General features: G+C 36.9%; 2 protein-coding genes across 2 annotated transcripts in view; one reads left to right on the top strand and one right to left on the bottom strand.

The window, feature by feature from the left end:
- The window catches only part of LOC140246948 (kinesin-like protein KIF21A), an 83428-nt gene extending 78849 nt beyond the window's left edge, over positions 1-4579 (bottom strand). The window contains exon 1 of the mRNA XM_072326264.1: positions 4085-4579. Coding sequence (XP_072182365.1) covers positions 4085-4128 — 44 coding nt within the window. The 5' untranslated portion in view covers positions 4129-4579. The remainder of the gene's footprint in view (positions 1-4084) is intronic.
- A 4896-nt stretch (positions 4580-9475) lies between these two features.
- LOC140246947 (carbohydrate sulfotransferase 15-like) lies at positions 9476-17111 on the top strand. The gene is made up of 6 exons (XM_072326263.1): positions 9476-9572; positions 12431-12520; positions 13595-13748; positions 14985-15159; positions 15914-16058; positions 16882-17111. The coding sequence occupies exons 1-6, from the start codon at positions 9476-9478 to the stop codon at positions 17109-17111; spliced, it is 891 nt and encodes a 296-aa protein (XP_072182364.1).
- The last annotated feature ends 7912 nt before the right edge of the window (positions 17112-25023 follow it).

Genomic DNA, 25023 nt, shown 5'->3' with positions numbered 1-25023 from the left:
ATGAGAGTATACATGTTTTATGTACATCTTTTCTAGACCTACTGCCAAAATTTGGTGGTTTTAAAAACATAATCAAACTTTATCAGATTTATAGAGTTTTCTAGCTGGATTATATGCAAATTCTAGTACAGCGAATTTGTTTTATATGTTTTTTTTTTGGGGGGAGGGGGTTAGGGGGTTGGTTTATTTTGTTTTGTTTGTTTTTTCTTCAGACAGGCACTGCTTTCACTGGGAAGGTTTCTTTATTGCTGCTGCACAGCACACCTACAGTTTGTAAGTGATCAACCATCATCTCTAAATCCTCTTTTTCCCCTTTTCTACCAAACTGCTACTCCTACCATGATATTATTCTCTCCTATTCAAATCACTTTTTACAGTTGTAGATACTGTGTTAATAAGATGGTCCAATATAACGCATTTAAAGTTCAATTCAATCTTGTTTAACAAGTTTCTTAGGATCTACTTGTTCAGTAAAGTGTGAAGATATTAAACCGTAACTAGTCATTTTAGGATGTGTAAATCTAGTGGGATAAAGCATAAGAGAGAATACACAAAGTTAGGTCTCTAACATACAATGTACAAATTGTACATGTACAACTGTACATGACTTTGTATTATGGTACATGTACAAACTCTTAGGGGGTGTTGCAAGAAAGTTGAGTAGCAATTAATTGCAGGATTTGCAATAGATTTTGGGGAGTTTACAGTTAATTGCAACTTTCTTGCAACACCTCTTTAGACCTGCTCTTCCTCTTGTTTGTTGGTATCAAATACGGTCAGCCCCATGTGTCCAGTTTAGTAATTAACTTTTGAAAAGATGCCACCCAACAAGAGGTAGATTTGGTCTCACAATAACAAATACTTTGACCAAAAGATCGGTCTGTATTTTGTAGTCTGCGATATGCACGGACTATGTCTGGCTTCACATTTGATGTACATTATAATTCCCTCCGAAGGACAACAATAACATTAAAAGTAAAAAAAAAAAAAAATGATCAAATGAAAAAAAACTCCTCGAGATCATGTCTGTCCCCGACAGACAGATTTTTTTAACAGACTCAGGCTCTTTAAAGGTACATTGTACATGTACATGTAGAACATATATGTAGTATCGGTTCGACTAGATCGTTAGTAAGTTTAGACGGTCTACCCAAATTTTGCCGTGAACCTGCGGAAATAACATGTTTTCACAGAAAATTTGAGATATATACACTGTATGTCTTGACCTTTTGCTTGGGCATTCCCACCTCCTGCTGGTCCGAAACTCTGGCTGATATCTTTTTTTTTTTTTTTTTGAATGATCATTTTTCGATGTCTGCTGACTGTCACTGTCACTGAGCAAACGTCAATTCTCTCCCGTCTAAAATGGGAAAGAGACACAACGTCAACAAACCAAGGCAAGGTTGGCTGGCAGCCTAGCCTTTGCCTACCACTGTAGTACCTCTACGAGACAGAAAGATTCATCTGTCCGGAGGAGTCTTTTATTTTTTTGACGTTATCGCTCTCCTCCGTAGACAGACAGAAGTTGATAGTACACATCGCTGTGTGGATGGTCTTAACCACCGTCTCTATGGAAAATTGGGTGAGGTACCTCACCCTTCTCGATTGCGTCTAATTCACGGCCCCAGGTCGGCAAATTTAAGCTTAAGAATGCACTACACTCACCAGATTAATGAATAATCCAACATTTTGGTAGAATTTTCAACGTAAAACACACATCAACCAGCCCATCGCGTCGTCACGTTCAAACTGCAGAAACATATGAATCCCTTAGCCAATGGCGCATGCGAGGTAGTTTCTATGTGTTTTTTATTAAAACACGTACCTCGCACGTGATTGCCTAGATTCAAATTGGCATTAACTGGCAACTTTTACTGCTAGCGAATGGCGATTTTGCGATGTGGATAAAATTTCTGCATTATACATACCTTGGATAACATACCTTGGATGTGGGCGTAAAGTTAGACTTAACTTATTTGCCCCTCGGTGTCGTCATTACATGACATTAATAACTTTTTGTTAGGCGCTGTGCAGTATAACATGGACAAAGAAATATCCCTTCGGGGTTGTATTTGTTCTTGTCTTGACTCCAGAACCTCTCTAAATTAGACTTGAAACTATTCACGGATGGGCTGTCAACTACAAATGATGGTAACTTATTCCACTCACTAATAACTCTTTGAGAGAAAGAGCACTGTCTCACTTTGGACTTTACATGTTTCTTCAGTATCTTAAATTTATGACCACGCGTCCTTCCTCCAACTGAGAACTCAAAAAAGTCTGAGGACTTCATATCATCAATCTCCTTCACAATCTTAAAAATCTGTATCATATCGGCTCTATGTCGTCTATATGCCAATGAAGGCAATTTCAAGTGTTTAAGTCTTGCTTCATAACTCAAAGGTCTGAGTGGACGTATCATTCTAGTAGCTCGACGCTGTACATTCTCTACTTTTACAACATTCTTCTTCCAATGAGGATGCCACACTGATGAACAATATTCTAATGTCGGTCTAACAATAGACTTGTACAGTTGAATAAATCCTTTCTCATTAAAAGTAGAAAATGTGCGATTGATAATTCCAATCTTACGATTCGCTGCAGTACAAATTGTATCCACATGATGAGTAAAATCTAACTTCTTGTCATAATTTACTCCAAGATCTTTTACATACGTAGCTACTGGAATAGGTGGGTTTGTATCCATCTTATAATTGACACATGGGTTATTCCTTCCGTAATGGATAACTTTACACTTTTCCTGGTTAAAAGGAAGCTGCCACTTTTTTGACCAATCCATCACTCTAGTTAGTTCGGCTTGCAGATTGAGTACATCATCATTATCATATATCTGTGAATACAACTTAGTATCATCAGCAAAGAGCTTAACTTCACATCTGCCACTTAACAACACATCAGGAAGGTCGTTCACATACAACAGAAACAAAATCGGCCCCAAAACACTACCTTGTGGGACTCCACTAGATACTGCAGTTATAACCTAGTTACTGTGAGTACCGGTATTTCGATTGCACAATGTGAGAAATTTACCCCAAATATTGCTGCATAATGTGTCATGTAAAACTTGTTTGAATGCAAAAAAGCTGTCTGAAATTTGGTTTATCGTAACGTTTGATCTGTGCGCGACCACTTGCAGCGCATCCACACAGGAGCCAGGATTATTGACTTCAGTCTGTATAAGGGGGAGGGGGGGGGGGATCCGGTCCGTAGGCCGTGAAGCCAGACGCAGTCTCCACGGAACATTTCCCCGACGACCAGATACAGATCGATCTTTCGGTCAATGTACTTGTACCATACCAGCAGTAAACAGTAAATAAGGAGCAGGAAGAGTTCACAGCCTCACACTAACAAGAACACACATAGGCCACAACTGGCACACCACCCATTTGTTCCTGACTTGGGAAGTCACACTCCACAGGTACGTCACTACGTATTAAAACAACGCTGACCCAACCAGCATTTTAAGAGTTAACTTTACTGTCTTTTAAAGGGAAGATAAACCCCAAGAGCAATGTGGATTGAGTGAAAGCAGCAACATTAGTAGAACACATCAGTGAAAGTTTGAGGAAAATCGGACAATCGATGCAAAAGTTATGAACTTTTAAAGTTTTGGTGTTGGAACCGCTGGATGAGGAGACTACTAGAGGATATGACGTATGAGTGGACAACAATACAAAGAAAATATAAAGGAAATTCAACAAAAATTCACTTTTCTAGAATCATGAAAGAGCAATGGACCAACCTCTTTCAGAAAGCAGGGGGAATAATTGCTACCCTTAACATATGTCAATATCAAGTTGATGGAATTTGTAATTTTCATGAAAAATGGATTTTTGTAGAATTTTCTTTATATTTTCTTGGTATTGTTGTCCACTCATACGTCATAACCTCTAGTAGTCTCCTCATCCAGCGGTTCCAACACCAAAACTTTAAAAATTCATAACTTTTGCATCGATTGTCCGATTTTCTTCAAACTTTCACTGATGTGTTCTACTAATGTTGCTGCTTTCACTCAATCCACATTGCTCTTGGGGTTTATCTTCCCTTTAAAGTTAATACTAACCTCACAGCCACACGAACACTCGTATCGTCGTGTTTCTCCGGCATGCTTGACAATCTGTGTTTCCCAACGAAGCAGAAATATCGGGGAAACTTGTTTTCCTCTTAAAGTTGATTAGCTTCCCTCCCTCTCCTCACAGAAGTCTTCAGGTTCCACAATCCTTCTCAGATTTCGTCTTCTACTCCATCGCTCGCCCAACCACGTCAGGAATTGTCTAGTTACAGACCGTCAACAGTCGAGTGCCTGCCGCTGCAGAATTTGTCCTCCCGTAGCTCGCTGCAGGAGAACCGAGCAGTCTGCACAACTTGCCACAAGCCTTTCGCCTAATTTTGCTATAAACATTGGGACTCCCCTGAGTTCAAGCTGAGGCAAGGTTGTTCCGTAATGCCAAAAAATGTCGTCGAGACAGGGAGTGATAGGTCAGCGTGACTCACAAATTTGCTTGCATGAGCGGTAATGAAATTGAAGCGAATTTCCCTTCTTCCTCGCACAATTTCCTACCTCTCGTTCGCGCACTATGGTGATGGTACATATTAGGGTGCGCGGCGCGGTAGCATGCATCACGTACGGCTTTGATCACACAACCAGTGCGGGATGGGATGCAGCTGCATCAAGCAGAATGAAGATCAACCACTTGTTAATAATTTACTTGATACGCCTACAGATGGCGCTGTTGATAAACCCTTTTCGAACTTTACGATCGTTCACCAAAAAGGAAAACAAAAGTACGTGGTTGTATATCGGTTCAAAAAAAAAAAAAAATACTGTAATGTACTAATAAGAACATAATAATACATGTAGTAGCTGCTGCAGGACATAGAAAGTCCATTCATAATTACTAGTAAGTAAGTTAATATCTATAGTAAGACGCTTGTCCTCCTTAAATCAATTAGATTACAGATCTACTAAAATTCAGCAAGATAAAAACTGATAAAGCCTAGGTTTTGTGTGTCATTATTGATTCATCAAAGTGTTGCTCAATGGTCTATTTCTGATATTGTTGAGATTGCATTATATACGCCTTTTTGGCCCGAATTCACGAAGGTGGTACAAATGAAACCATGGTTTAAACCATGGACAAAATCCATGGAGCGCCAAGTGTCGCACGGAATATTTCGTTACGAAATTGGTCATTTCGTCGACAAAAAGACCATTATTTCGTTAACGACATCACTTTTACGTGAACGAAAAAAAAAATGTTCATTTAGTTACAAAATGTTGTCATTTACGGTTACAAAATAATCATTTCATGGACGAAATGATTGATTTCGTAACGAAATATTCCATGCGACACTTTGCGCTCCATGGTTTTTGTTCATGGTTTAAACCATGGTTTCATTTGTACCACCTTCGTGAATTCGGGCCCATAAGTTTGTCGAAACTTTGGCTAAACAAGAATTACTGCTGATATAGGTCCAATGTGCTCTATTAGAATGAAAATAATAAAGAGCTAAATTGCAGATATGTTAGTGACTCAGTACTTTTTGAGAAGAGAACCTAGAGTCTATCTGAATATATTAATATGTTCAAGTCCGTTCAATGCTATTCGCTGCATATGAAGAGTTTGTTTGCAAAAACCGATAAGTCCATTTTTTAAGATTTTGAAGTATGGACTCTGTCATAAAGTACAAAATAATACCTTTTAAATGATATATTGGTCACTACATATAAAGGTACATTTTTGAAGTTATGGTCTAAAGAAGCAAAAAATTTCTTATTATTCTCTTTATTTTTCTTGACCTTTAATCGCAATTATCTCCATTTGGCAAATATGGACTTATCGGTTTTTGCAAACAAACTCTTCATGCATATGTTGTAGTTTTTTTTTTTCATTCTAGTTAAGTTTTTGCTCTTCATTTGAGTTTCTTTCAGAAAAAAAAAAAAAATATGTGACTTGTTCAACCACTGAACTATTCCCCTCCCCATTCCCCACTTGTGTTCAACAGTCCGTTGTTTTATCCACCGGAGCAAAAAAAAAAAAAAAAAAAAAAAAAAAAAAACCTCAACATTTTTTGTTTGTTTGTTTGTTTTTCTTTCTTTCTTTCTTTCTTCCTTTGATGGGAGAGGCGGGGTTATAGGTACAGGGATTTGGAGGTTTTCAGAAGAACCTCTCCGACAAGGTATATTAATAAATCACATACAAATCTTCGTATTATGATTACCTGTCTATACAATATACCGTTTTAATATCTTACCCTATATAGGCAATGACGGATCCAGGCGGGGTGGCCCACTTTATTTTATTCATTTATTTTTGTTAAAACAAAGGAAAAAACATAAATTTTGTAAAGCCCCCCCCCCCCTTTACGGAATTCTGGATCCGCCCCTGCCTATAGGAGTAGACTCTTACCCTCGCTGCTTATTCTTCTCCGTCAGTCCGTGGAGGGGAGGGGTGTGGGGAGGCTTCACGTAGGCATAGTGTTATTTGGTTTCTAATGTTATTTTTGCTTAGGGTCCAAGCTAGGGCAGACGAAATGGACATTACAATAAGAGTGAATGTAAGTTACATAATTTTAGTGAAAACAAAAACTGGAAATAATCATGTTTGATTATGAGGAATAATAATAATAAAAAAAAAAAAGAAAATAGCCAGTCGTATTATAGAGTATACTGACCAAACCTAAATCTACATCAAGAGATACACACATACAATAGGCCTATCGAATGCAGACTGGTTGGATTTAACACTCTGAACGGAAAATCGAGAGCTGAGCACTGCAGCAGTGGTATACGAGATGTAGATATACCGATGGACTCATTCTGTAAAATGTAGACTGTTTACGAACATCATCGTGAATTCTGTTCTGTATTTCACACAGCTACAGACTCTATTTGGCAATGATTCTTGAAAGTCTGTGATTTCATAAGAGATTTACATCTATCATCGTTATCATCCTCACAATTGAGTTTAAAAGAATTGTTTGTTAGCACTCATTTTTTTTTTTTTTTATTGGTTCCTTTTCAAGAACATTCAAGAACTATGCGGGTGTAAACGTGGGAGTTTGCGAGCGTTATGATCAGGTCCGGTGCTGCATTTTCAATATGGGGGGGGGGGGGGGGTAGTTTAAACTTTTGGTGCCACATTCGGGTTTAATCAGTTCTGCCCTACTTTGGCATTTGGCAAAAGGAAACAAGTGGCATCGAGTACAAAATAAAATGCTACGAATGAAGAAAATATGTTTTTGGTTAGGCCTTTCAGCATAGAAATTTGTGATTAGAAATAAATGTCAGTATATTCTTGCAAGTCATTATGGTGAAGCATTTATGACAATTTGAAGAATTTGATATTCCCATAGAAACTCATTATTATGTAACTTGCTTCCTTTTGCCAAAGTATGACAGATTTGTAGCAAGCATAGAAAATTGGCAAATGGAAGCAAGTGACAATCATATCATCACTTGCTTCCTTTTACCAAAGTATTTTAGACTGTGTGCAAATATAAATGATTTGGCAAAAGGAATCAAGTGACAATCATTATCATGAGGTTGTATAACTTGCTTCCTTTTGCAGAAGTATTTCAGATTTTTAGCAAACATGAAAGACCTGGCAAAAGGAAGCAAGTGGCAATCATATCATGAGAATGTTACTTGCTTCCTTTTGCCAAAGTATTATAGATTTGTATATAGCAAACATAAAATTGGCAGAAGGAAGCAAGTGACAATCGATCATATCATAAGGAGTGGGTGTTATACTTGCTCCCTTTTGCCAACTTTTTTTCATGCAATTTTGTGTACTTGCTTCCTTTTGCCACCCGAATATCTCAGAAATGGGCCAAAATTGTAACTTTTGGATTTTTCAGTTAAATAAAGCATGCCTCAGTTATGCCAAATCAATGAAAAAGTCAATATTCATAAAAATGCCACTTGCTTCCTTTTGCCAAAGTAGAGCAGAGTTGACAAGCAAACACAAAATAGTGACAAACACATAAAAAAAAAGGTTAAAGCGCATATGGGTCACTTCCAGGGGAAAAAAAAAGGGGGGGGGCAAATGATAGACCCTAAATTATGTAATCCTATGTATTATGAAAAAAAAAAAAAAAAGGTTGTGTGTGTGTGTGGGGGGGGGGGGGGGCGGGATGGGGGCGGCCCCCGGCCTCTCATTCCACAAAGGTACACAGGATGAGCCAAGCCGGTATATAAAGATTTTTCTAAAAGTCCATAACAATGGAACTACACTCCATAGGGGACATTATTGATTTTCGCTGGACAGCAGTCGAGTATCTTTCTCGGCGGACACAACCCGTGGTCTGTTATCATTCCTGTAAGGGATGGTGGACTCGTAACCCCAGCAGCTGATGGGAGTGTTGCCGCAGAATGCACCCTTGGCATGCCCGTCACAGTCCGACCATCAGCTGCCCAGATCGGTCAAACCACAAGACTTCAATCTCTCCTCCCCACAAAGATGGCGCTTCGATGTACAGACAGACTTTCGAAGACCAAGTCAACTTGTAAGAAGATAACGGGACAAGCCTGGTATGTCTTAAAGTTTTTAATGATCTCGTTTAAGGCAATGATGATAATGCGGTGTGTCTCGGCTGTACGTATTAAAGCCACTAAGTGAGAAGGAATGCAAGGGGGTCATCGAATTATGTGTTTCGGCGTATAATAACGTTGGGTCAAACAATCAGGGCTTATGATATTGGATCAACTTGATGATGAAAACAATAATTATGTATTTCACGATTGAGATGCATTTTTGCAGCCTGTTGTTTTCTCGAATGTATTACCTTTCATTTATGCAAGCAGGTAGGCCATACAAAGAGGTGAAATTTTATTATCATCTCATGGTATAGTGTTGATTTCAACCTCTATCCAATTCTGGATGGGTGGTTTTAGGTGGTGTGGGTTAAATTATTATGAAGATTATGGAATAAGGCATTAAACGAGGTGATGTTCTTGCAAGTAAGACCTATACATTGCATGTCAGGTCCTCGAACACCGAAAACTACTATCGGTACGATACAATTCAATTCAATTCAGTTCAGTTCAGTTCAATTCAATTCAATTCAATTCAATTCATTTCAATTCAATTCAATTCAGCTCCGTTAAATTTAATTTTATTCCATGTTCTTCTTTCACACAACCTAACATACTGTACCCCAACTAGTCTCCATGCAAGGCGATTTCTAATCAATCTCACTTCTCTTCCGGACCGAACCATCACAGCCTGCTGGGTCCTGTTGCATAGAAAAACTGATACCTTTACAATGAATCTTAACTCAATGATGTAACAATGTCAGTGATATCCATACATAGCTTTGATTGGCTAAACAGCCTTGCTTATGTTGGTTTCCATTATACAAAGTTACCGTACGTCCGTAGTTCACTATATGCAAGGGGATCCTCAATACGTATGTTTCTATTTCTAGAGGTAGTCTGACATCCTCAGACCCCATGCCTAAGAGAGTGAAGCCCGCCACCTGTGTCGGGGTCGGTGTAGTAGCCTTCTGCCTGGTCCTGATACCTTCCCTTCGGAAAGTCTACAGGAAAGGTGAGGACATTATGACGTCACTCGCATTGCCTTGCATACTAGTAACTCATAACGGACATTGTTATCACAAACTTGATGATAACTGGTTAAAACCCGCGACATGGTGCTGATTGTGAAAGGTTATGACTCAATTTAATCTCGGTATATTATCGTATTGTAAAGTCTATAGTATTATGAAAGCTGTACTAATCTGTGATTCTTTATACAACGTCCAAGTAGATCCTTGTAATTTGATTGGAGGATTGTTGGTGACGTGATATTAAATAAGTACTCCATTCAACGCGCCGTGCAATTTTGGTTCTATTTTTGCGTGCAACTTGCTTCGATTTTTTCGTTCTATTCCACGGTTCGAGAAATTGTACGGTACTGCGTATATTGTGTGTTGAGGATCGCATGCAGCTAGCGCAGGTACGTGTGCGGTACGCGTTTTTACGTAGGCCTACGTAGTGCTAAAGTGTACGTGTATGAGCGCTAGTATAGCTGTGACCTGTATCTGACTGATTGCACAAGCCAGAAAGAGAATCGCAGTGGATCCACATGTAAGTATGGCTATATTTTCCATACATATATAGACTTCTAGGCCTACTTAGACCAAAAAGATCTACTTGGACGTTAAATCAAATAGTGTATGGTCTTTACTCGTGCAATGGAACGAGATTTCGCACTCGGTGAAAGATGAGGCGCACTATTCAACTCGGCTTCGCCTCGTTGAATAGAGCGCCTCTATCTTTCACCTCGTGCGAAATCTCGTACCATTGCACTCGTGACCATTCATTCTTTGTATATTATCTATGCCACGAATCATGCGGGCGTTCTCTCTCTGTCTTTACAAAGTCAAATTTTATAACATCCATGTTATAATGAAATACATTAAAGGGATAGTATATACTTTCGGTTGCGATGGGGATTCAGCTTTTAACTTTTGTGTTCTAAAAGATTCTACGAGGAATTCAAAGTTTATTTGAAAATCAATTTAGACATGGCTGAAATATCCAAACACAAAGTAAAACAGAACAAACCCAGCTAAAGGTGGTCCCAGCTTTTATTATTATCACTTTGTTTTATATATATATATATATATATGTATATATATATATATATATATATATCAGCCATTTCAAAACCAATGTTTACAAAAAACAACAACTTTGAATTCCTCTTAGAATTGCATGCTTCTTTATACAGTCATGTGCGTATTTTATAAGAGGTTTCTCATCACCTAACAAAAGTTGGGAACCTGAAGCTGCATTTTAACCCAAACTTTATGTTATCCTTTTAAATAGTATGACGTTAAAGAAAACTTACAAGAAATTTTAAGCGGAAAGCATCTTCTCCCCTTTTGATTAAAAAAAAAAAAAAGTAATATTGAACGTTCCTATATTCGTAGAAATGAGCATATCAAATATGCAGTAGAAATCGAGTAGGCTTCCTGGATAACAATCAACTTGGTAAAGATGGATATTCATTGTTTAGTCTCAATTGGTTTCGCACCAGGTCTTTCAGAATACCAACACGAGCCCGATAGGCTTACCTACCACGGACCCAGAAATACCAGCCATCAGATCCTGAAAGGACTTATAGAAGGCGAGGCGAATCCTAGGAGGAGAAACAACTCGATAGAAAGAACTAACTTGTCTTTGAAAGGAGACAACCCCCAGATGACGGACATGATGATTGGATCACAATATCGGATTGGAGGAGAATTCAACAAAGCATTCTTGCCAAGAAACCTCTACACTATGTCTAAATATGTATGTATTATATTGCTGTATACACCTTAACAAAATATAGAAATGTAGTATCTTCATTTGACATTATTCGGAATACTTTTCGTTCTTCTATACATGTAGGTCCCATACTCTTCAAAGGAATCTCAATCATGGTCGCATTCTGTACGTATTAGCCCTTTCTGTGCCAGGGACTTTGGACAGTGTAATGTTACTGGGTTTTTTATGTCAATCGGTGCTCAAAGCATGTAAAGGGTTAATAAACCAAATGGATGTCATTATCCAACCAAGGTGATGTATCACATGTCTATAGCTTATTGTCCGTGAAGGGGTTAATACAAGGTTGAAAGACTCAATTAAATTGTCGACATTTCCCTGATACCTCTTTGATTTCGATAAAACACTATAGGATTGGAACACCATTTGTTTCCACTGATTTCAGTCCACTGAGACGCAGTCGTCACGTAAATCTCTCCGATTCACATCAACCAATCCTATAGCTCTGTTCGCTTTCTGAACGGCAGGTATTCCAAAGTGTGCCAAGACGCTACCTGCCAGGCTTCAAAAGTTCATGCTGGTATGTGAAAAAGAGAAACCTTCGCTGTCTACCATACTTCTATCTCCTTGGAACACCAAAAAGTGGTACAACGGACTTATGGGAAAAAATCACAAAGCACCCGGATGTAGTTTATACCCGGAAGGAGATCATGCAGTGGTGGACGATGGGAAGAAAGCGTGAGTTGATCGAGACAGGTGCAGTGGTTGTCATACTGTAACTCATCACTGTTCACAGTTTACAGTCAACCTCGCCTTTAAATCCAATTTAAATGGACCAGAATAACTTTCGACTAACACAAAAGTATTTAAATCATTGCCATATCAATCTCCTAGATACGACAATGATCTTATTTTAAACACAATCTCAGGGTAACACACAGGGGCATATTTAATGCAGTATCGTAAAATATTTATTATATATATCGTAAATATTTTTTTTTTCGACTTGGTCAATAATTTTTAAAGTAGACCTATGTAACTATACCTAAAAATAACTATACGTGGTATTCCTATTGCGATTGATATCCTATATGAAACCTAAAATTTGATTTTTTTTTTCTTCATCGACTATAGATTTATCTCTGGGAAGCTACGCGAGTCTGTCATCGCAACTCGTTCAACGTTTTACCCACGATCCCTCCACGAAGACAAGGCTTGTATACGGTAAGTATTACAAGGAGGAAAATATCAGATTGTTTCCAAGAACGTTGAATTGTCTCGAGTTTGCTGGGGTCGGTGTGCAAGTTAAACGATTTATTTTAAAAAGACCACTCTGGAAATTAAGACAACTGGCTCTGAAATCGTCTAAGAATGTGCTCTTTATTTTCAACAAATACCAAGAATAAAGTGTAAGATTCATCTTAAAACCGGCTGTCTATAAACGAAAACATCGATGTGTTATATATATATATATATAATGTGAAGCGGGCTTGGCCTCGTACGTGGTGGGTACTGCATCCTTCCGTCTCACATATATATATATATATATATATATATATATATATATATACATATATATATGTATATATATATATATACATATATATATATATATATATATATATATATATATATATTTTAAACGATGACATTATCTAACATGTCACTGTATGGTGTGAAAGCCAGAGCAAGCAACGACCCGCATCACTGTCAAAATACACAATGATCCCATAACACACACAATGCCAGATTAGATGCAGTGTCATGGGGGTCAAACTTTATTTGCACTTGAAAAGCTCATAGATTTAAGATAAACTGATATTTTTGATGCTGGGTTAGATGATATTCATGGCATGACTGTCTGAACCCTTAACATTATAAAGGAGAAGAAATCATTGTAAAATTCGAATTTCCTTTCTAAGTTTTATATCACCCGTATTATACACAACATACAATAATATTTCATTGTCTCAGATATTGGGTGTGGGGTGGAGGGGAGGGGGTAGATACATGTATTACGACAAGCTGCGTTTCTTGATAATGATCGTTTGGTCGACATACCAACAGACGCCAAAGTACCTGTGTTGTATAGTTTGGACGATATACTGTAGAAGTAGAATACTCCAGCGAGGATTGTGATTCGTGCAGTGTGCAGTGTGCAGTTCGCTTGTAAAAATCAATATGAGAATACAATCCATTAAAATCTTACTGTGCATTTTGACAATCATGTAAGGCACTTGTCGTCAATCAATCTTATTCTGAAGCCTTCACCGTGTTCTTTTCTTTGCCTTCACTAAGGAGACGGGTCACCAAGCACTTTTTGGGACAATCAAAACTGGAAGACTTGGTTCAGAAATCGCTATCAAGGACCGCAATACGTCACTGCTGACGTCATGAGAGCTATACAGCCCGATGCAAAGCTATTGGTAATTCTTCGTGAACCTGTTTCAAGGTAAAGAGACTAATTATTTCTCCTCCCTCTTCTCCTCAAAACGTCGCTTCTCTATTCATCTTTTTGATTTTTTGCTTCATCCACAGGAAATGATACGGACATAATGCTGTTTTATAATCTGTCCCTCTGTTTCTTGTTGTCTGTCTGTTTGTATATAATTTTTAGTTTGATTATTCCTGTCTTTTGCTATGATTATTCTTCAAACTGTCGTTTTATCATTGTTTTCTTTGATCTATTAAACAGTATTTCAAAAGCGATTATTGTTCACTTTCTATAAGTGTCATTATGCTGTCAATTAAGGTTAGGTCGTAGTTACGGGAAAAATAATTTACAATCGTCATACAGGCATAGATATCAGCCAGGGGCGGATCCAGGAATTCCGTAAAGAGGAGGCGCCTTTACAAAATAAAAACAAAATATTTCTCCTTTTATTTCTTTTGTTAAAAAATAAAATAAAATAAAGAGGTAGCGCGCGCCCGGTGCGCCCCGTCTGGATCCGCCACTGCCAGCAGCCCGAACACATTGAGGAAAAACTCGAAAATCTGATGAATGCGATTTGGTGCAGATTCTTTCCATTTCGATGATGCTTTCTCTTATACAGAATTAGAGAAATAATATTTACAATCAAATCATTTTTTCCAAGCTCGAATTGTTCGCCAACTAACAAAAGTTAATAAGATATGAAAATCGTAGAGTCTTTGAATGTAAAATGTTTCTGTAATTTGTCGTGTTGAATCGACCACAAAACTCCAAAGAATTTGATACAATCAATTAATCGTATTGCACACCTATATAAATAGTTCCTATGTTGCCTACAAATGTACAAACTATTCTCGTTTCCCCAAATTTTGGAATGTAAGGAGGGTATGTCTGCAGTCAACGCATTGTTTGACATTATAACCAATTAAAATATTGTATCAGTTTTCACTCGAAGTGATCAACAGGTAACTGCAGTTATATTCTTATAACACTGTGATGGCTAATCCTTTTCATTGTGAGATATGCGTCTGATACAGTGCACTCCCGTTACAACGAAGTAAAAATTCTGGTTCCAAAGTTATCATCTACTCTAGTATATGCTTTACTTTTGGGCCATTAAACGGAAGAAAACCGACGGACCCGAGGACTTCAATATAACCAGAGTTAAAACAAAATGTCACGGTGGAATATTTCAGAAGTATTCCTATTCTACGATTGGCTAGGAATTTACAATCAATTAATTCTTCATTTCTTCAGACTTTACTCAGGCTATCTCTACTTTGAAGATTCCTCCATAAAGAGTCCAGAGCATTTTCATCAAGAGGTTACCATGGCAATAAGTAAGTTCAACTCATGCAGAGAGAAACTTAGTTACCGCGCATGCGCCTACAGCCCGGACCAGGTTCATCATGGCTACTTTGCAGTAAGTCACGTGACAATCTTACACTTATTATTGAGATGTTCATCTTGTGTATTCTCCAGTAAAGGTTGGAAATGTTTTACAAAACAGCAAAGGGTCGATGCCGATTGGCTAAATGCAGTGGTGGATGGGGGGGGGGGGGGGGTGCACCGAGTGCCCCCTTCATTTGTTTATTTATTTATTTGTTTATTTATCTATCTATCTATCTATCTATTTACTTATTTATTTTTGATAAAAGAATGTCTGGATCCGCTCCTGGAAATGTTTACCTTGCAATCCACCAAAAAACAATGATTATATATATCATGGAGAAAAACAGAACTGAGTAAGTGTGGTTAAAAAAGAAAGGAAAAACAAAAGATCGAGGAGAGATCTGAGACGGGATGCTACGGAGAAAGAAGATGATGAGCGAACAGTTCCCATGGTAACCCACCTACAATAACATCTATTGCTTTTTGGTACTAGGTGAACAGTTTGAATGCAAAGAGTTAAACGCCATTTTCATGTTTTTATTAAGTAAGCCTTGAAGTTTAACAGGGTAGACTTTATTCTTCTCGAGGATATTGCACACGCTTCATAACAAGAAATATTCAAAGAAAGATTTATACCAATAAAATTCTCACATTCATTCTTATCATTTCCTCTGTTTATTACCAGGTTCATTCTCAGATATCTCAAGTTGATAAATGGATATGTCGGTTTCTGCTGCTAAACATCTTCAAGTGATAATGACAGAGATGATTAGTTGTGTGATCTATCTTTGCAGCGAATCCTGATCGGCCTCTACGCCGTCTTCACCAGGGACTGGTTGCGAGCCTTCCCGATAGAGCAGCTGAAGATTGTTAGGATGGAGGATTGGCAGGTCAACTGTACAGGGATATTGACCGATATCTTCTCCTTTCTTACACTAGGTAAATTTGGATTTACATGTGGTTGTGAAGTTTTAGTTTTGTTAATGTTATAACACGTATTTCTGTGTCTTTCTCGTCATTATTGATCCATATTGATCAAAATAATGTTTTCTACCGATTTGATTGATTTCACAGGACAAGCATTAAACGTGAGCAAAGAGTATAGATTCAGCACTTCCGAAAAGTCGTTCTTATACTGTCTTGAAGAGGGACGGGTCAAATTAATGTTCCATTGTATTAAAAAGAATTAATAATAACATGTTTATTTATCGGGATTTTTTTTTTGTCCTGCGATCTCCTTTTACATACTGCAAGATTGTGTAGCACAGACATAGCTTAAAAGTATCTGCTCTGTGTATTTGCTCCATCTTTACGAGACACAAAAATACCTATTCTTCTCAGAATTCGATTTTCATTTTGGGTGATGCTTGTTATTTCTTATGTTCGTTATTCCAAAACACATGAATTTTTTATAATTATTATCTAGATGCTCGATCGGCAGAAAATGAAATAGGATTCTTACATTATTTTGTGGTATCACTCCGAATATTAATTCGTTATTCAAAAGAGTGAAAGAATATTCGCTACTATAGGAAGGTTCTTTTACCCGAAAATGAAATAAAGTCCATTAATTCTTGTTTGTCCCCCCCCCCCCTTCCCACCCGACGGTTCGATACTTCGAAATGAAATGATATCTAGACTAATAAGCCTTACTTCATTTTCGGACTACCGAACTTTCGGCATAACGAACCTTCGGAAAAGCAAAATTTACCCGTTTTTTCCTTTCAATGTTTTACCATGTTTGTTATGTTTTCCCTTGCAGGGAATCTAAGTCCGGAGCAAACAGCTCAGATCTGTGAAGCCACGCCCCAAAACTCCAACAAGGCAAAGCTCGGAGAAGTTGGGGACATGTTACCACAGACGGTAACTCTCCTTAAAGACTTTTACCAGCAATCTAACGAAGAGCTCAGCCAGCTACTTTGCAGTGACACATTTTTGTGGAAAGACACATACTTAGCTCAAGAAAGATTACAGAATGAAAGAGATGGATAGATAGGTGAATAGATAGATAGATAGGCAGATAGATTGATATACAGATAGATAGATAGATAGATAGAAAGAGAGATAGACAAATATAGATAGACAGATAGATAGGTAAATAGATAGAGAGATTGGTAGATTGATAGATAGATAGATAGATTGATGGATAGACAAATAGATAGATAGATAGATTGATAGATAGATAGATAGATAGGTGAATAGATAGATTGATAGATTGATAGACAGATAGATAGGTGAATGGATAGATAGACAGATATGAAAGATAGACAGATAGATAGATAGGTATAGATGGACAGATATATTGATAGACAGATAGATTGATAGATAGATAGACCACAAAAGGAGAAAACAGCCTTGAAAGGGGAAAGACAGAGTATCTTCTCAGTCTGTGTGTTGGTATCTGCCTTTGATAAGATGAAGAAGAGTGACAGAAAAAAGAGGAATTGATACTAATGTTGCAATATTTTAGTAATGATCACGCTGAATTTCAAAGTCACGCAATCAATAATGTGAAGAAATAAGCACAGATACATATCAACGTTGTTTACAACATGATTATACCTTGTGTAGTATTAAAAATATATCTGCAGGCGAAGGGATATATGTTTTGTCAAAATAAATCAGCACGATGTTATATAAAAGCAAGCGTATCAGAAGTTATGAACATTTCAAGTGGGTATGAGTGACTTGAGCGTGTGAATGAAATAACATTGCCATTTAAATGAAACTATTGAAGACTTGGAATATAAGCTACTGAAGCTAACATAACAACGCTCACTGGAAATCCATGGCGCCTAGTTAAGGAGTATGAAGTTCTTTAACCTAAATAAAATTATCTACTTGTTTGATGAAATTGTTGCAACAACTTTTTACAGTGACTGCGTTTTAGAAAAGGACACAATTTTAACATAAAACAGTTTCCTCAGTTATCATCTTCTCGTTTCGTTCTTATGCTTATAGGATAGATAAAATCTTGTGTGACTAATAGACTGTAAACAAAAGGTTAAATAGAATTTAACATTTGGGCAAAGGACAATAAAATTAGTGTTTCATATACTGTTTTCACCTTATATTAAATGCTCTGCATAAATACTGGTTGGTTGGTTGGTTGGTTGGTTGGTTGGTCAAAATGTCTGGTCACAATGCAATCACGTGACTAATGTGGCTAGAGTGACGTCTCGTGAAGTAATAAGATTCCAGGATTTTACTGGCTTTAATGTACTTCCCAGGGGTTTATTTTTTATCAGGCCCATTGCCTTCTCATTAAACCCCTTCATTTGATAACTTTGGGCGTTTGTTTGGTTGTTTGCTTGTTTTGTCACATTTACATCATACTTGTTATACTATTGTCACATCTTTATGTATGCATGTTTTATTAAATGAAATATATGAAATGAAATGCAATGCAATGAAATGAAATGAAATCTTACTTATATACGCGCTGAGCGCTACGGGACTTGGGGGAAATATACCTCCCACCGAGATATCATGTGTTACAGTGCACCTCTCAAAAGGCGATTTATTGTGGGTAATATTTGAGTCATGTTGGTATGATCCTAAATTTATCTGATTTTACTGTTCTGACTTCTTATTGGAAGAGAAATCAACAGGCATTGCTATCTGCCCAGTGATTATTTTTATAATAGATTATTAGGATTACAGATACTGAATGAGAATAATTACAATTTACTAAAGTACGTTTTGAGTATCTGAGGAAAGATTCAAAACTCATCTGATAATCACTAAATAATTATACTTTCCTAGATGTGCTTGTATTTCAACGGAGTTTTTGCTGAGTTTGCTCCCGAAGAATTGATACGAGCATGTGTATGCGCGCATGCATGATTTCGTTTGTATTTGTTTCACTGTAAGAGGAGATTAATTACATATAGAGTTCCGTAAAGTTTGAATTTTCAATTCCAACCAAAATCGACTGGATCAAATTTCGTGTAAGAAGTCAATCATTCCTCCTTTGAATTAAAGCGAATATATCGAGTTATTTCAAAAGGCCGACTCATCAATATTTTTCCTTCTTTTGACAAGAATCAAACCGACTAGATGAATATTCGAAAAATTACTTTTACCTCCTTTATTTTGTGTTTTCTACATATTATTTATGCATAGGCAACGCTTGCAACTTCATTCCATGCTTTAAAAAAAAAAAGGTTTTAACCTATATGACATGTAATTATAGTGTTACGAAAGAACAAAAGTATGTTCAAACATGTGTATTACTTTTTGTCGCAACCGATTGACAAATTATATTCTCAAGATCTATAAAGAGTGTTGTTATTGCAGCACAAAACAAATTACAAACAAATTAATAAAACACACAAAGACAATCACACACGCTGAGTCTTCCATGTACCTACATGAATTAAGATCTACTCATTCTTCTGAACCACACACGGAGTCTTCTTTATTTTCACCTCTTCCTCCACACTTTCTCTCAATTCATTAATTCAGAAAATATTCTTTGCCGTCAAACTACAAAGTCTGAACACTACACAATAAACTCACATCCTTAGAAATACAGCAGTTGGCATTACCCATGAATAATTAGTATTCGACGTTAATTCAAAATTACACACAAAATTACACTACTTCCAGCATACACATGTGCACACCATCACGTACATCGTCACGTCCGTCACTCACCCTTCTTCGTATTACTCCCTCAAACCATAGCTGCTCTATTCTTTTATTTATTAATAAAGTCAACTTTACAGGAACCTATTATTGTATCCATGCCTACTTGTGCACTGTAACGGTTCAAGACTGGCGTGTAATTCGTCACTGTGATTTCGATTCCAGTCTCTCTTCATTTTTTAGAAAATATAGAAAAGTAAAACAAAAATTTACAATAAGCAGTTTAAATGATTAAAAGAGACAAGAGATAAAAAGATGTGATTTTCAATCTTCAAGAAATGTCTTTACTGTGTGAAACACGTTTCCAATGACAATTCTATACTACTGCATTAAGGCTGAATAATAATCATGCAATCCTTTCATCATTCAAGTCTAATCTGATCATGCTTTGATCCAATGCTTTCATTATAGAAGCAAAGAAATGTCCTGTCTAAAATCAGGAAAAAATTGTGAAGGTTTCAACTGTCGTTATTCAAATGAATAATTCAGTACCGGGTCCTGCATGAAAAAGAAAAAAAAAAAATAAGAAAATGTTAGAAAACAAAATACATGGAAGATCTCACATACCGGTACATATTTTTTTTTCTCACCTATATCGGTCCACATCTAGTTGACATCACTTACGTATTCACAAAAAAAAAAAAAAAATGTGAGAAATATTTTGTTTTTCTGTTCATTATCTTGACAACCTTTCTGCTTTTAAATCTCGCATGCTGATGTGGAAATATCATTTCCTTTCCATGCAATTTGCTGAGGTGGAGTTCCGACTAATATGAAAGTTATAGTAAATGTTCAAATAAATGTGAATTTCGATTGAAATAAGGATCTAAGACTCTATTATCTACACTCCTCTGTTGTCACATCCGTCAGTAGGGCGATTGTGTTTGTTGAAAGAAATGCAAACGTAAATATGAGACCACGATACCAGTTTATGCTCTCCGTCTATAGGAAAAGTAAACAAAGAAAGGACAGAAACAATTTGACTATATTAGGACATTAGACAGATACATTTGAAAATATGAAATATCTTTATCTCTTCCAGTGTTCAAATACACTGTTAAAACCTTAGGAGGTTATAGCTTTTTATGTTTATTTGTAATGATAACAGCACGAAAGTCGCATCGAAATAGACGACTTATTTCTTCATGGTTATTTTAGTGAGATCAATGGTGTTGTTATTCTACACCATGAAAGAAACTGGTTAGGTAGTTCAAGGTGGACGTGCATTTCTCTTATTCACCCGTCGAGCCACTATGAGCCAGTATCAAATAAAGATTTTAAATTCCATGTCGCCTCTAGCTTTCTTTTGCAATTACTTCGATGCACTAATGATTGGCAATGACGGACATTTAAACAAGACTGAATACTGAAAAGAGTCGAAGGAGAAAACAAAGATGCCAACGAGGAATAAGAACGAAAAGAAAGAAGCAGAAGAAGATGAAGACGAGGAGGTCAAAGGTTAACATAATTTGGAAATAAGAGGAAGTAAAAATAAAAGGAAAAAAAAAGAAAAGTGCCGGTATAAACGAAAAGAAATGCGAGAAAGAAGATGATGTACAGTGTACATAGCAAAAAAGGAAGAAGAAGAGAGATATACCTCTTCAGAAGATAATTTTTCTTCTTTTCATCACCACGATCGCATAGGTCATCATCGACATGAAGAATGCCGTGACGACCAGGACGTACGTAGTCGACGACCTTTGGAGAACACCAGGACCAGAACCTGGATGGCCAGATCAAAATTATGACCGTAGTATTATTACAGAACACAATGGAGGAACTTTCGAAAGCAAACGACCAAAGATCATTATTCCACACACATCTTTTCATCATGTTACTTATCTCAGTCATGTATTGTTATGATGAAACAATGAATTATATTCAATATGATAAGGGTGAGAAAATGAAGGTGAAATCTTCGAAGAAAAAAAAATACATTTGTTTCGGTTAAATTGTTTGGGTACTAACTTACAGCTTATACAAATAAAGAAAAAGTACAATGATATAAACATGTCATTACATTTTTACAATGATATCATCATCTAGCAAACAGGGATGATGATAATTATTAAAGGTCCCCTCTAGCCTGGGATACCGTGGAGTGAGTAGGGTGGCCCGGCTCGGATCATGGGAATCCTTGTAACAAATAATGTGTAAAACTTTATCACGTATATAAGTACAGCTTCATCACGTATTATCTGTGTACAGCTTTATCACGTATATCTGTGTACAGCTTCATCACGCACCATCATGCACATATTCACTAACCGGTGGTATTTGTGATTTTTTTTTTATTTTTTTATGTACCCCAGTGGACAACAAATCGACTAGGGCCACCCATGAATTCCAATGCAACTCTTTCAAAGTTATACAAAAGTGTAAATATCATCTATACGATAGAGTATTCCACATAACTCTTTTCCCCCCGCTTGCCGTTGCACAGTAGAGAGTCGAATAAAAATAAGTTCAGTATATCTCTCCGAGCCGAAAGTCGAACCAGTGCCCAAGACTAGTGAAGGTCCACCCAATCCCGTTTGTCCCCGAGCACGTGATATTGATACACCTGTTGTGTGGGCGTGGTCTGAAGAGAGTCGAGGGGCTGCTGGACGAGGAGAGTGTGGTGTTGTCGACTCCGATGGTGTATGTGTGAAGGTGTGGGGAGGGCTGGTCTTCAGGACTTATGTGACACGTAATAACGAGAATGACTTGGCTTCTCTTGGGTCTCGATGGAGAGGATGTTACTCGCTGGGGGCGCTTGACCTAGATATACAAAAATGAAACACACTGTAGGGCTCACACGGGTAAATAATTCCCCATAGAGACGTGTGTTAAAATTCAAATTTCAAAAAATTCTGTAAAATAGCTGGGAGAAATGAGGTGTTTCATCTTCACTAATCTGGATAAGTGAGATAATTACCTTTCATCCATCAAATTTGCAGGGTGGGTTCTTCGGCTCAAATTCTGTCCAAGGGTCCGCAAAGCCAGACTAGGGGTTCTTGTCACTCAAAAAATCACCTATTTTCCGTACACGTACCCAATGAAATATAGTCCCCTCAAATTCCATAAGAAAAGCTTTCATCTTCCAACCAAAATGCAGTTTGTAGAGGAATTCATGCTCAATATCTACAGCTATTCATTTTTTTTGCCAAACTACATCATTGATTTTTAATTAATTTTTTTTTCTTCATTTATTTTGGTATCTTTGGTACGAATTTGTGAAGGGTCTGGGACAGTCCATTTTATTTACAGGTGTGAGCCCTGTAATGTGTTTTGCTGTTTCTTTCTTTCTTTTTTTCTTTCTTTTAGTTATGATTAAAGGCGGTACATGACATATATACAAATACAAATATTTGGAAGAGAATACACGCCCGATTATAACTGTCTTATATTAACATGAGCCGTTGAAATATCATTATGCACGATTTCAAACAATTGTGAATTCAAGCGACCTTCCAGTACTGAAGGAAAAAAAAAAGTCTTGCATTATCACTATTAGGTCGATTGATATTTAAACTTATTGACTGAAAGGTTTCGAATAAAAACAAAATAATGATGTCAAAAATAATGAATATATCCATAGTGCCTCGATTTTTTTTTTTTTTTTTTGTATTTTGTACTTTTTACGTTAATTTCACACGGTAGCATGCACTAACGTGTATCCGAAATCAACTTGGAAGAATCAATGGAACAGCTATTGAAAGCGATATAATAAAAAAAAAAAGTTGAAAGAAATAATCCGATCCCATACATTTTTATCTATTTTCTAGCATAGTGAAAGTGCAATATAGACGTACCTTTTTCAGAAAGCAAGATTAATAGAATTGCCCTTAATACACTATTATCTGGTAGAAAACGAGGAAAAGTTTTTTTTTTTCATAAAAACAATCCAATTTGTGGAATTATCTTCATATTTATTTTCTGATATTATTTTCCACATGGATGTGACTTCATGAGATTGTAGTCTTCTATTCCAGCCATGACTGTACCAAAGCTTTAAAAATTCATAATTCTTCAGTGGAAATTTTTTTTTTCCTCGAACTTTACTGGTGCATTAAATTACAGTAAAATTGGAAATTATCGCGCATTTCGCTCAACCAGAAACTAGCGCGAAAATTAAAGCACGCGTATATTTTTGTTTGCCATAATATTCCAGTAGTTGATGTAGTAATTCCGCGGAGTTAAAAACTTGCGAAACTCTTCTTACTCCGCTGAGCGCGAAATACCAGTCTCGCAAAAGTATCCACCTTTACGCTAATAATTATTGTTGCAATCTCTCAATCCACATAATGGTTTACATTCCCAAATAAACGCGTCTATTACAGTGGGTTGAAAAGTTTCGTATTGAAATTTTAGGCTCATTATAGAGATGCAAGGAAAGATGAAGAAAAGGAAACTTTGAAGTCTGCATGAAGTGACATCATTCCGAGAGAGGTAGAAATGTAAAACAAAGAAAGAAAATCAATTCAGTGGTATCGGAAAAAGTTATTATAGACTGTCAAAAGAAAACAATCACGACATTTTGCATATATACTCGCACTACCCGAAGAAAATCTACTTTTGACACGAGAACTTCCGTGTACGTATTGTGAACTTTTGTTTATCTATAATATACTTTGTTATATCTATCCAGGATGGCCCCCTCAGTAATACTGTTTTCCAGAGGGCCTTGTAAATAAACACATTCAAAATAATAATCATAACAAATAAAATAAACATACCTTGATACATCCGACAGTATAATAGAACAGTTGTTAAAAGTGAGAAAATGAGGAATAAAACTAAAAGCAGGCTGAAAGTGACAGTTTGAACCAGGATTGAAGAAAAACAAACAAACAAACAATGGACTCTCCCTCCCATGATAATGTATAGCTAACATGTCAAAATAGGCTTGCCCTCAAATAAATTACTCTACTTGTCTTTTTTTCCTTTATTCTCTCCATTGTCGTCTTCTTTTGCTTTGATCTCACTGTGGATTCTAACTATTATTGTATTCGAGTTACATACTCGATGAAAGCATTCAATGAGATAATTATTATTATTGTTGTTGTTGTTGATGTTGTTTCATTTTATGCTACGTAGTTTGTTCTTCCGAAAAGGGTATTCCCCATAATACAGCTCTATGGTATTCCCCCATGTCTATGAGGCTGCGCAACGATGCGGACTGCTTTGGTCTTGCTGCGTGTTTCAAGCGTTATTCTCGCCCGTTTGGGCGAGTCGATCACGTTGGCACTTCGTGCAAAAACATCACATCAAG

This window comes from Diadema setosum, chromosome 3 (genome assembly GCF_964275005.1).
Source record: "Diadema setosum chromosome 3, eeDiaSeto1, whole genome shotgun sequence".
NCBI lineage: Eukaryota > Metazoa > Echinodermata > Echinoidea > Diadematoida > Diadematidae > Diadema > Diadema setosum.
The sequence above is the reverse complement of the archived record's forward strand: the minus strand, read 5'-3'. Positions and strand labels throughout refer to the sequence as shown.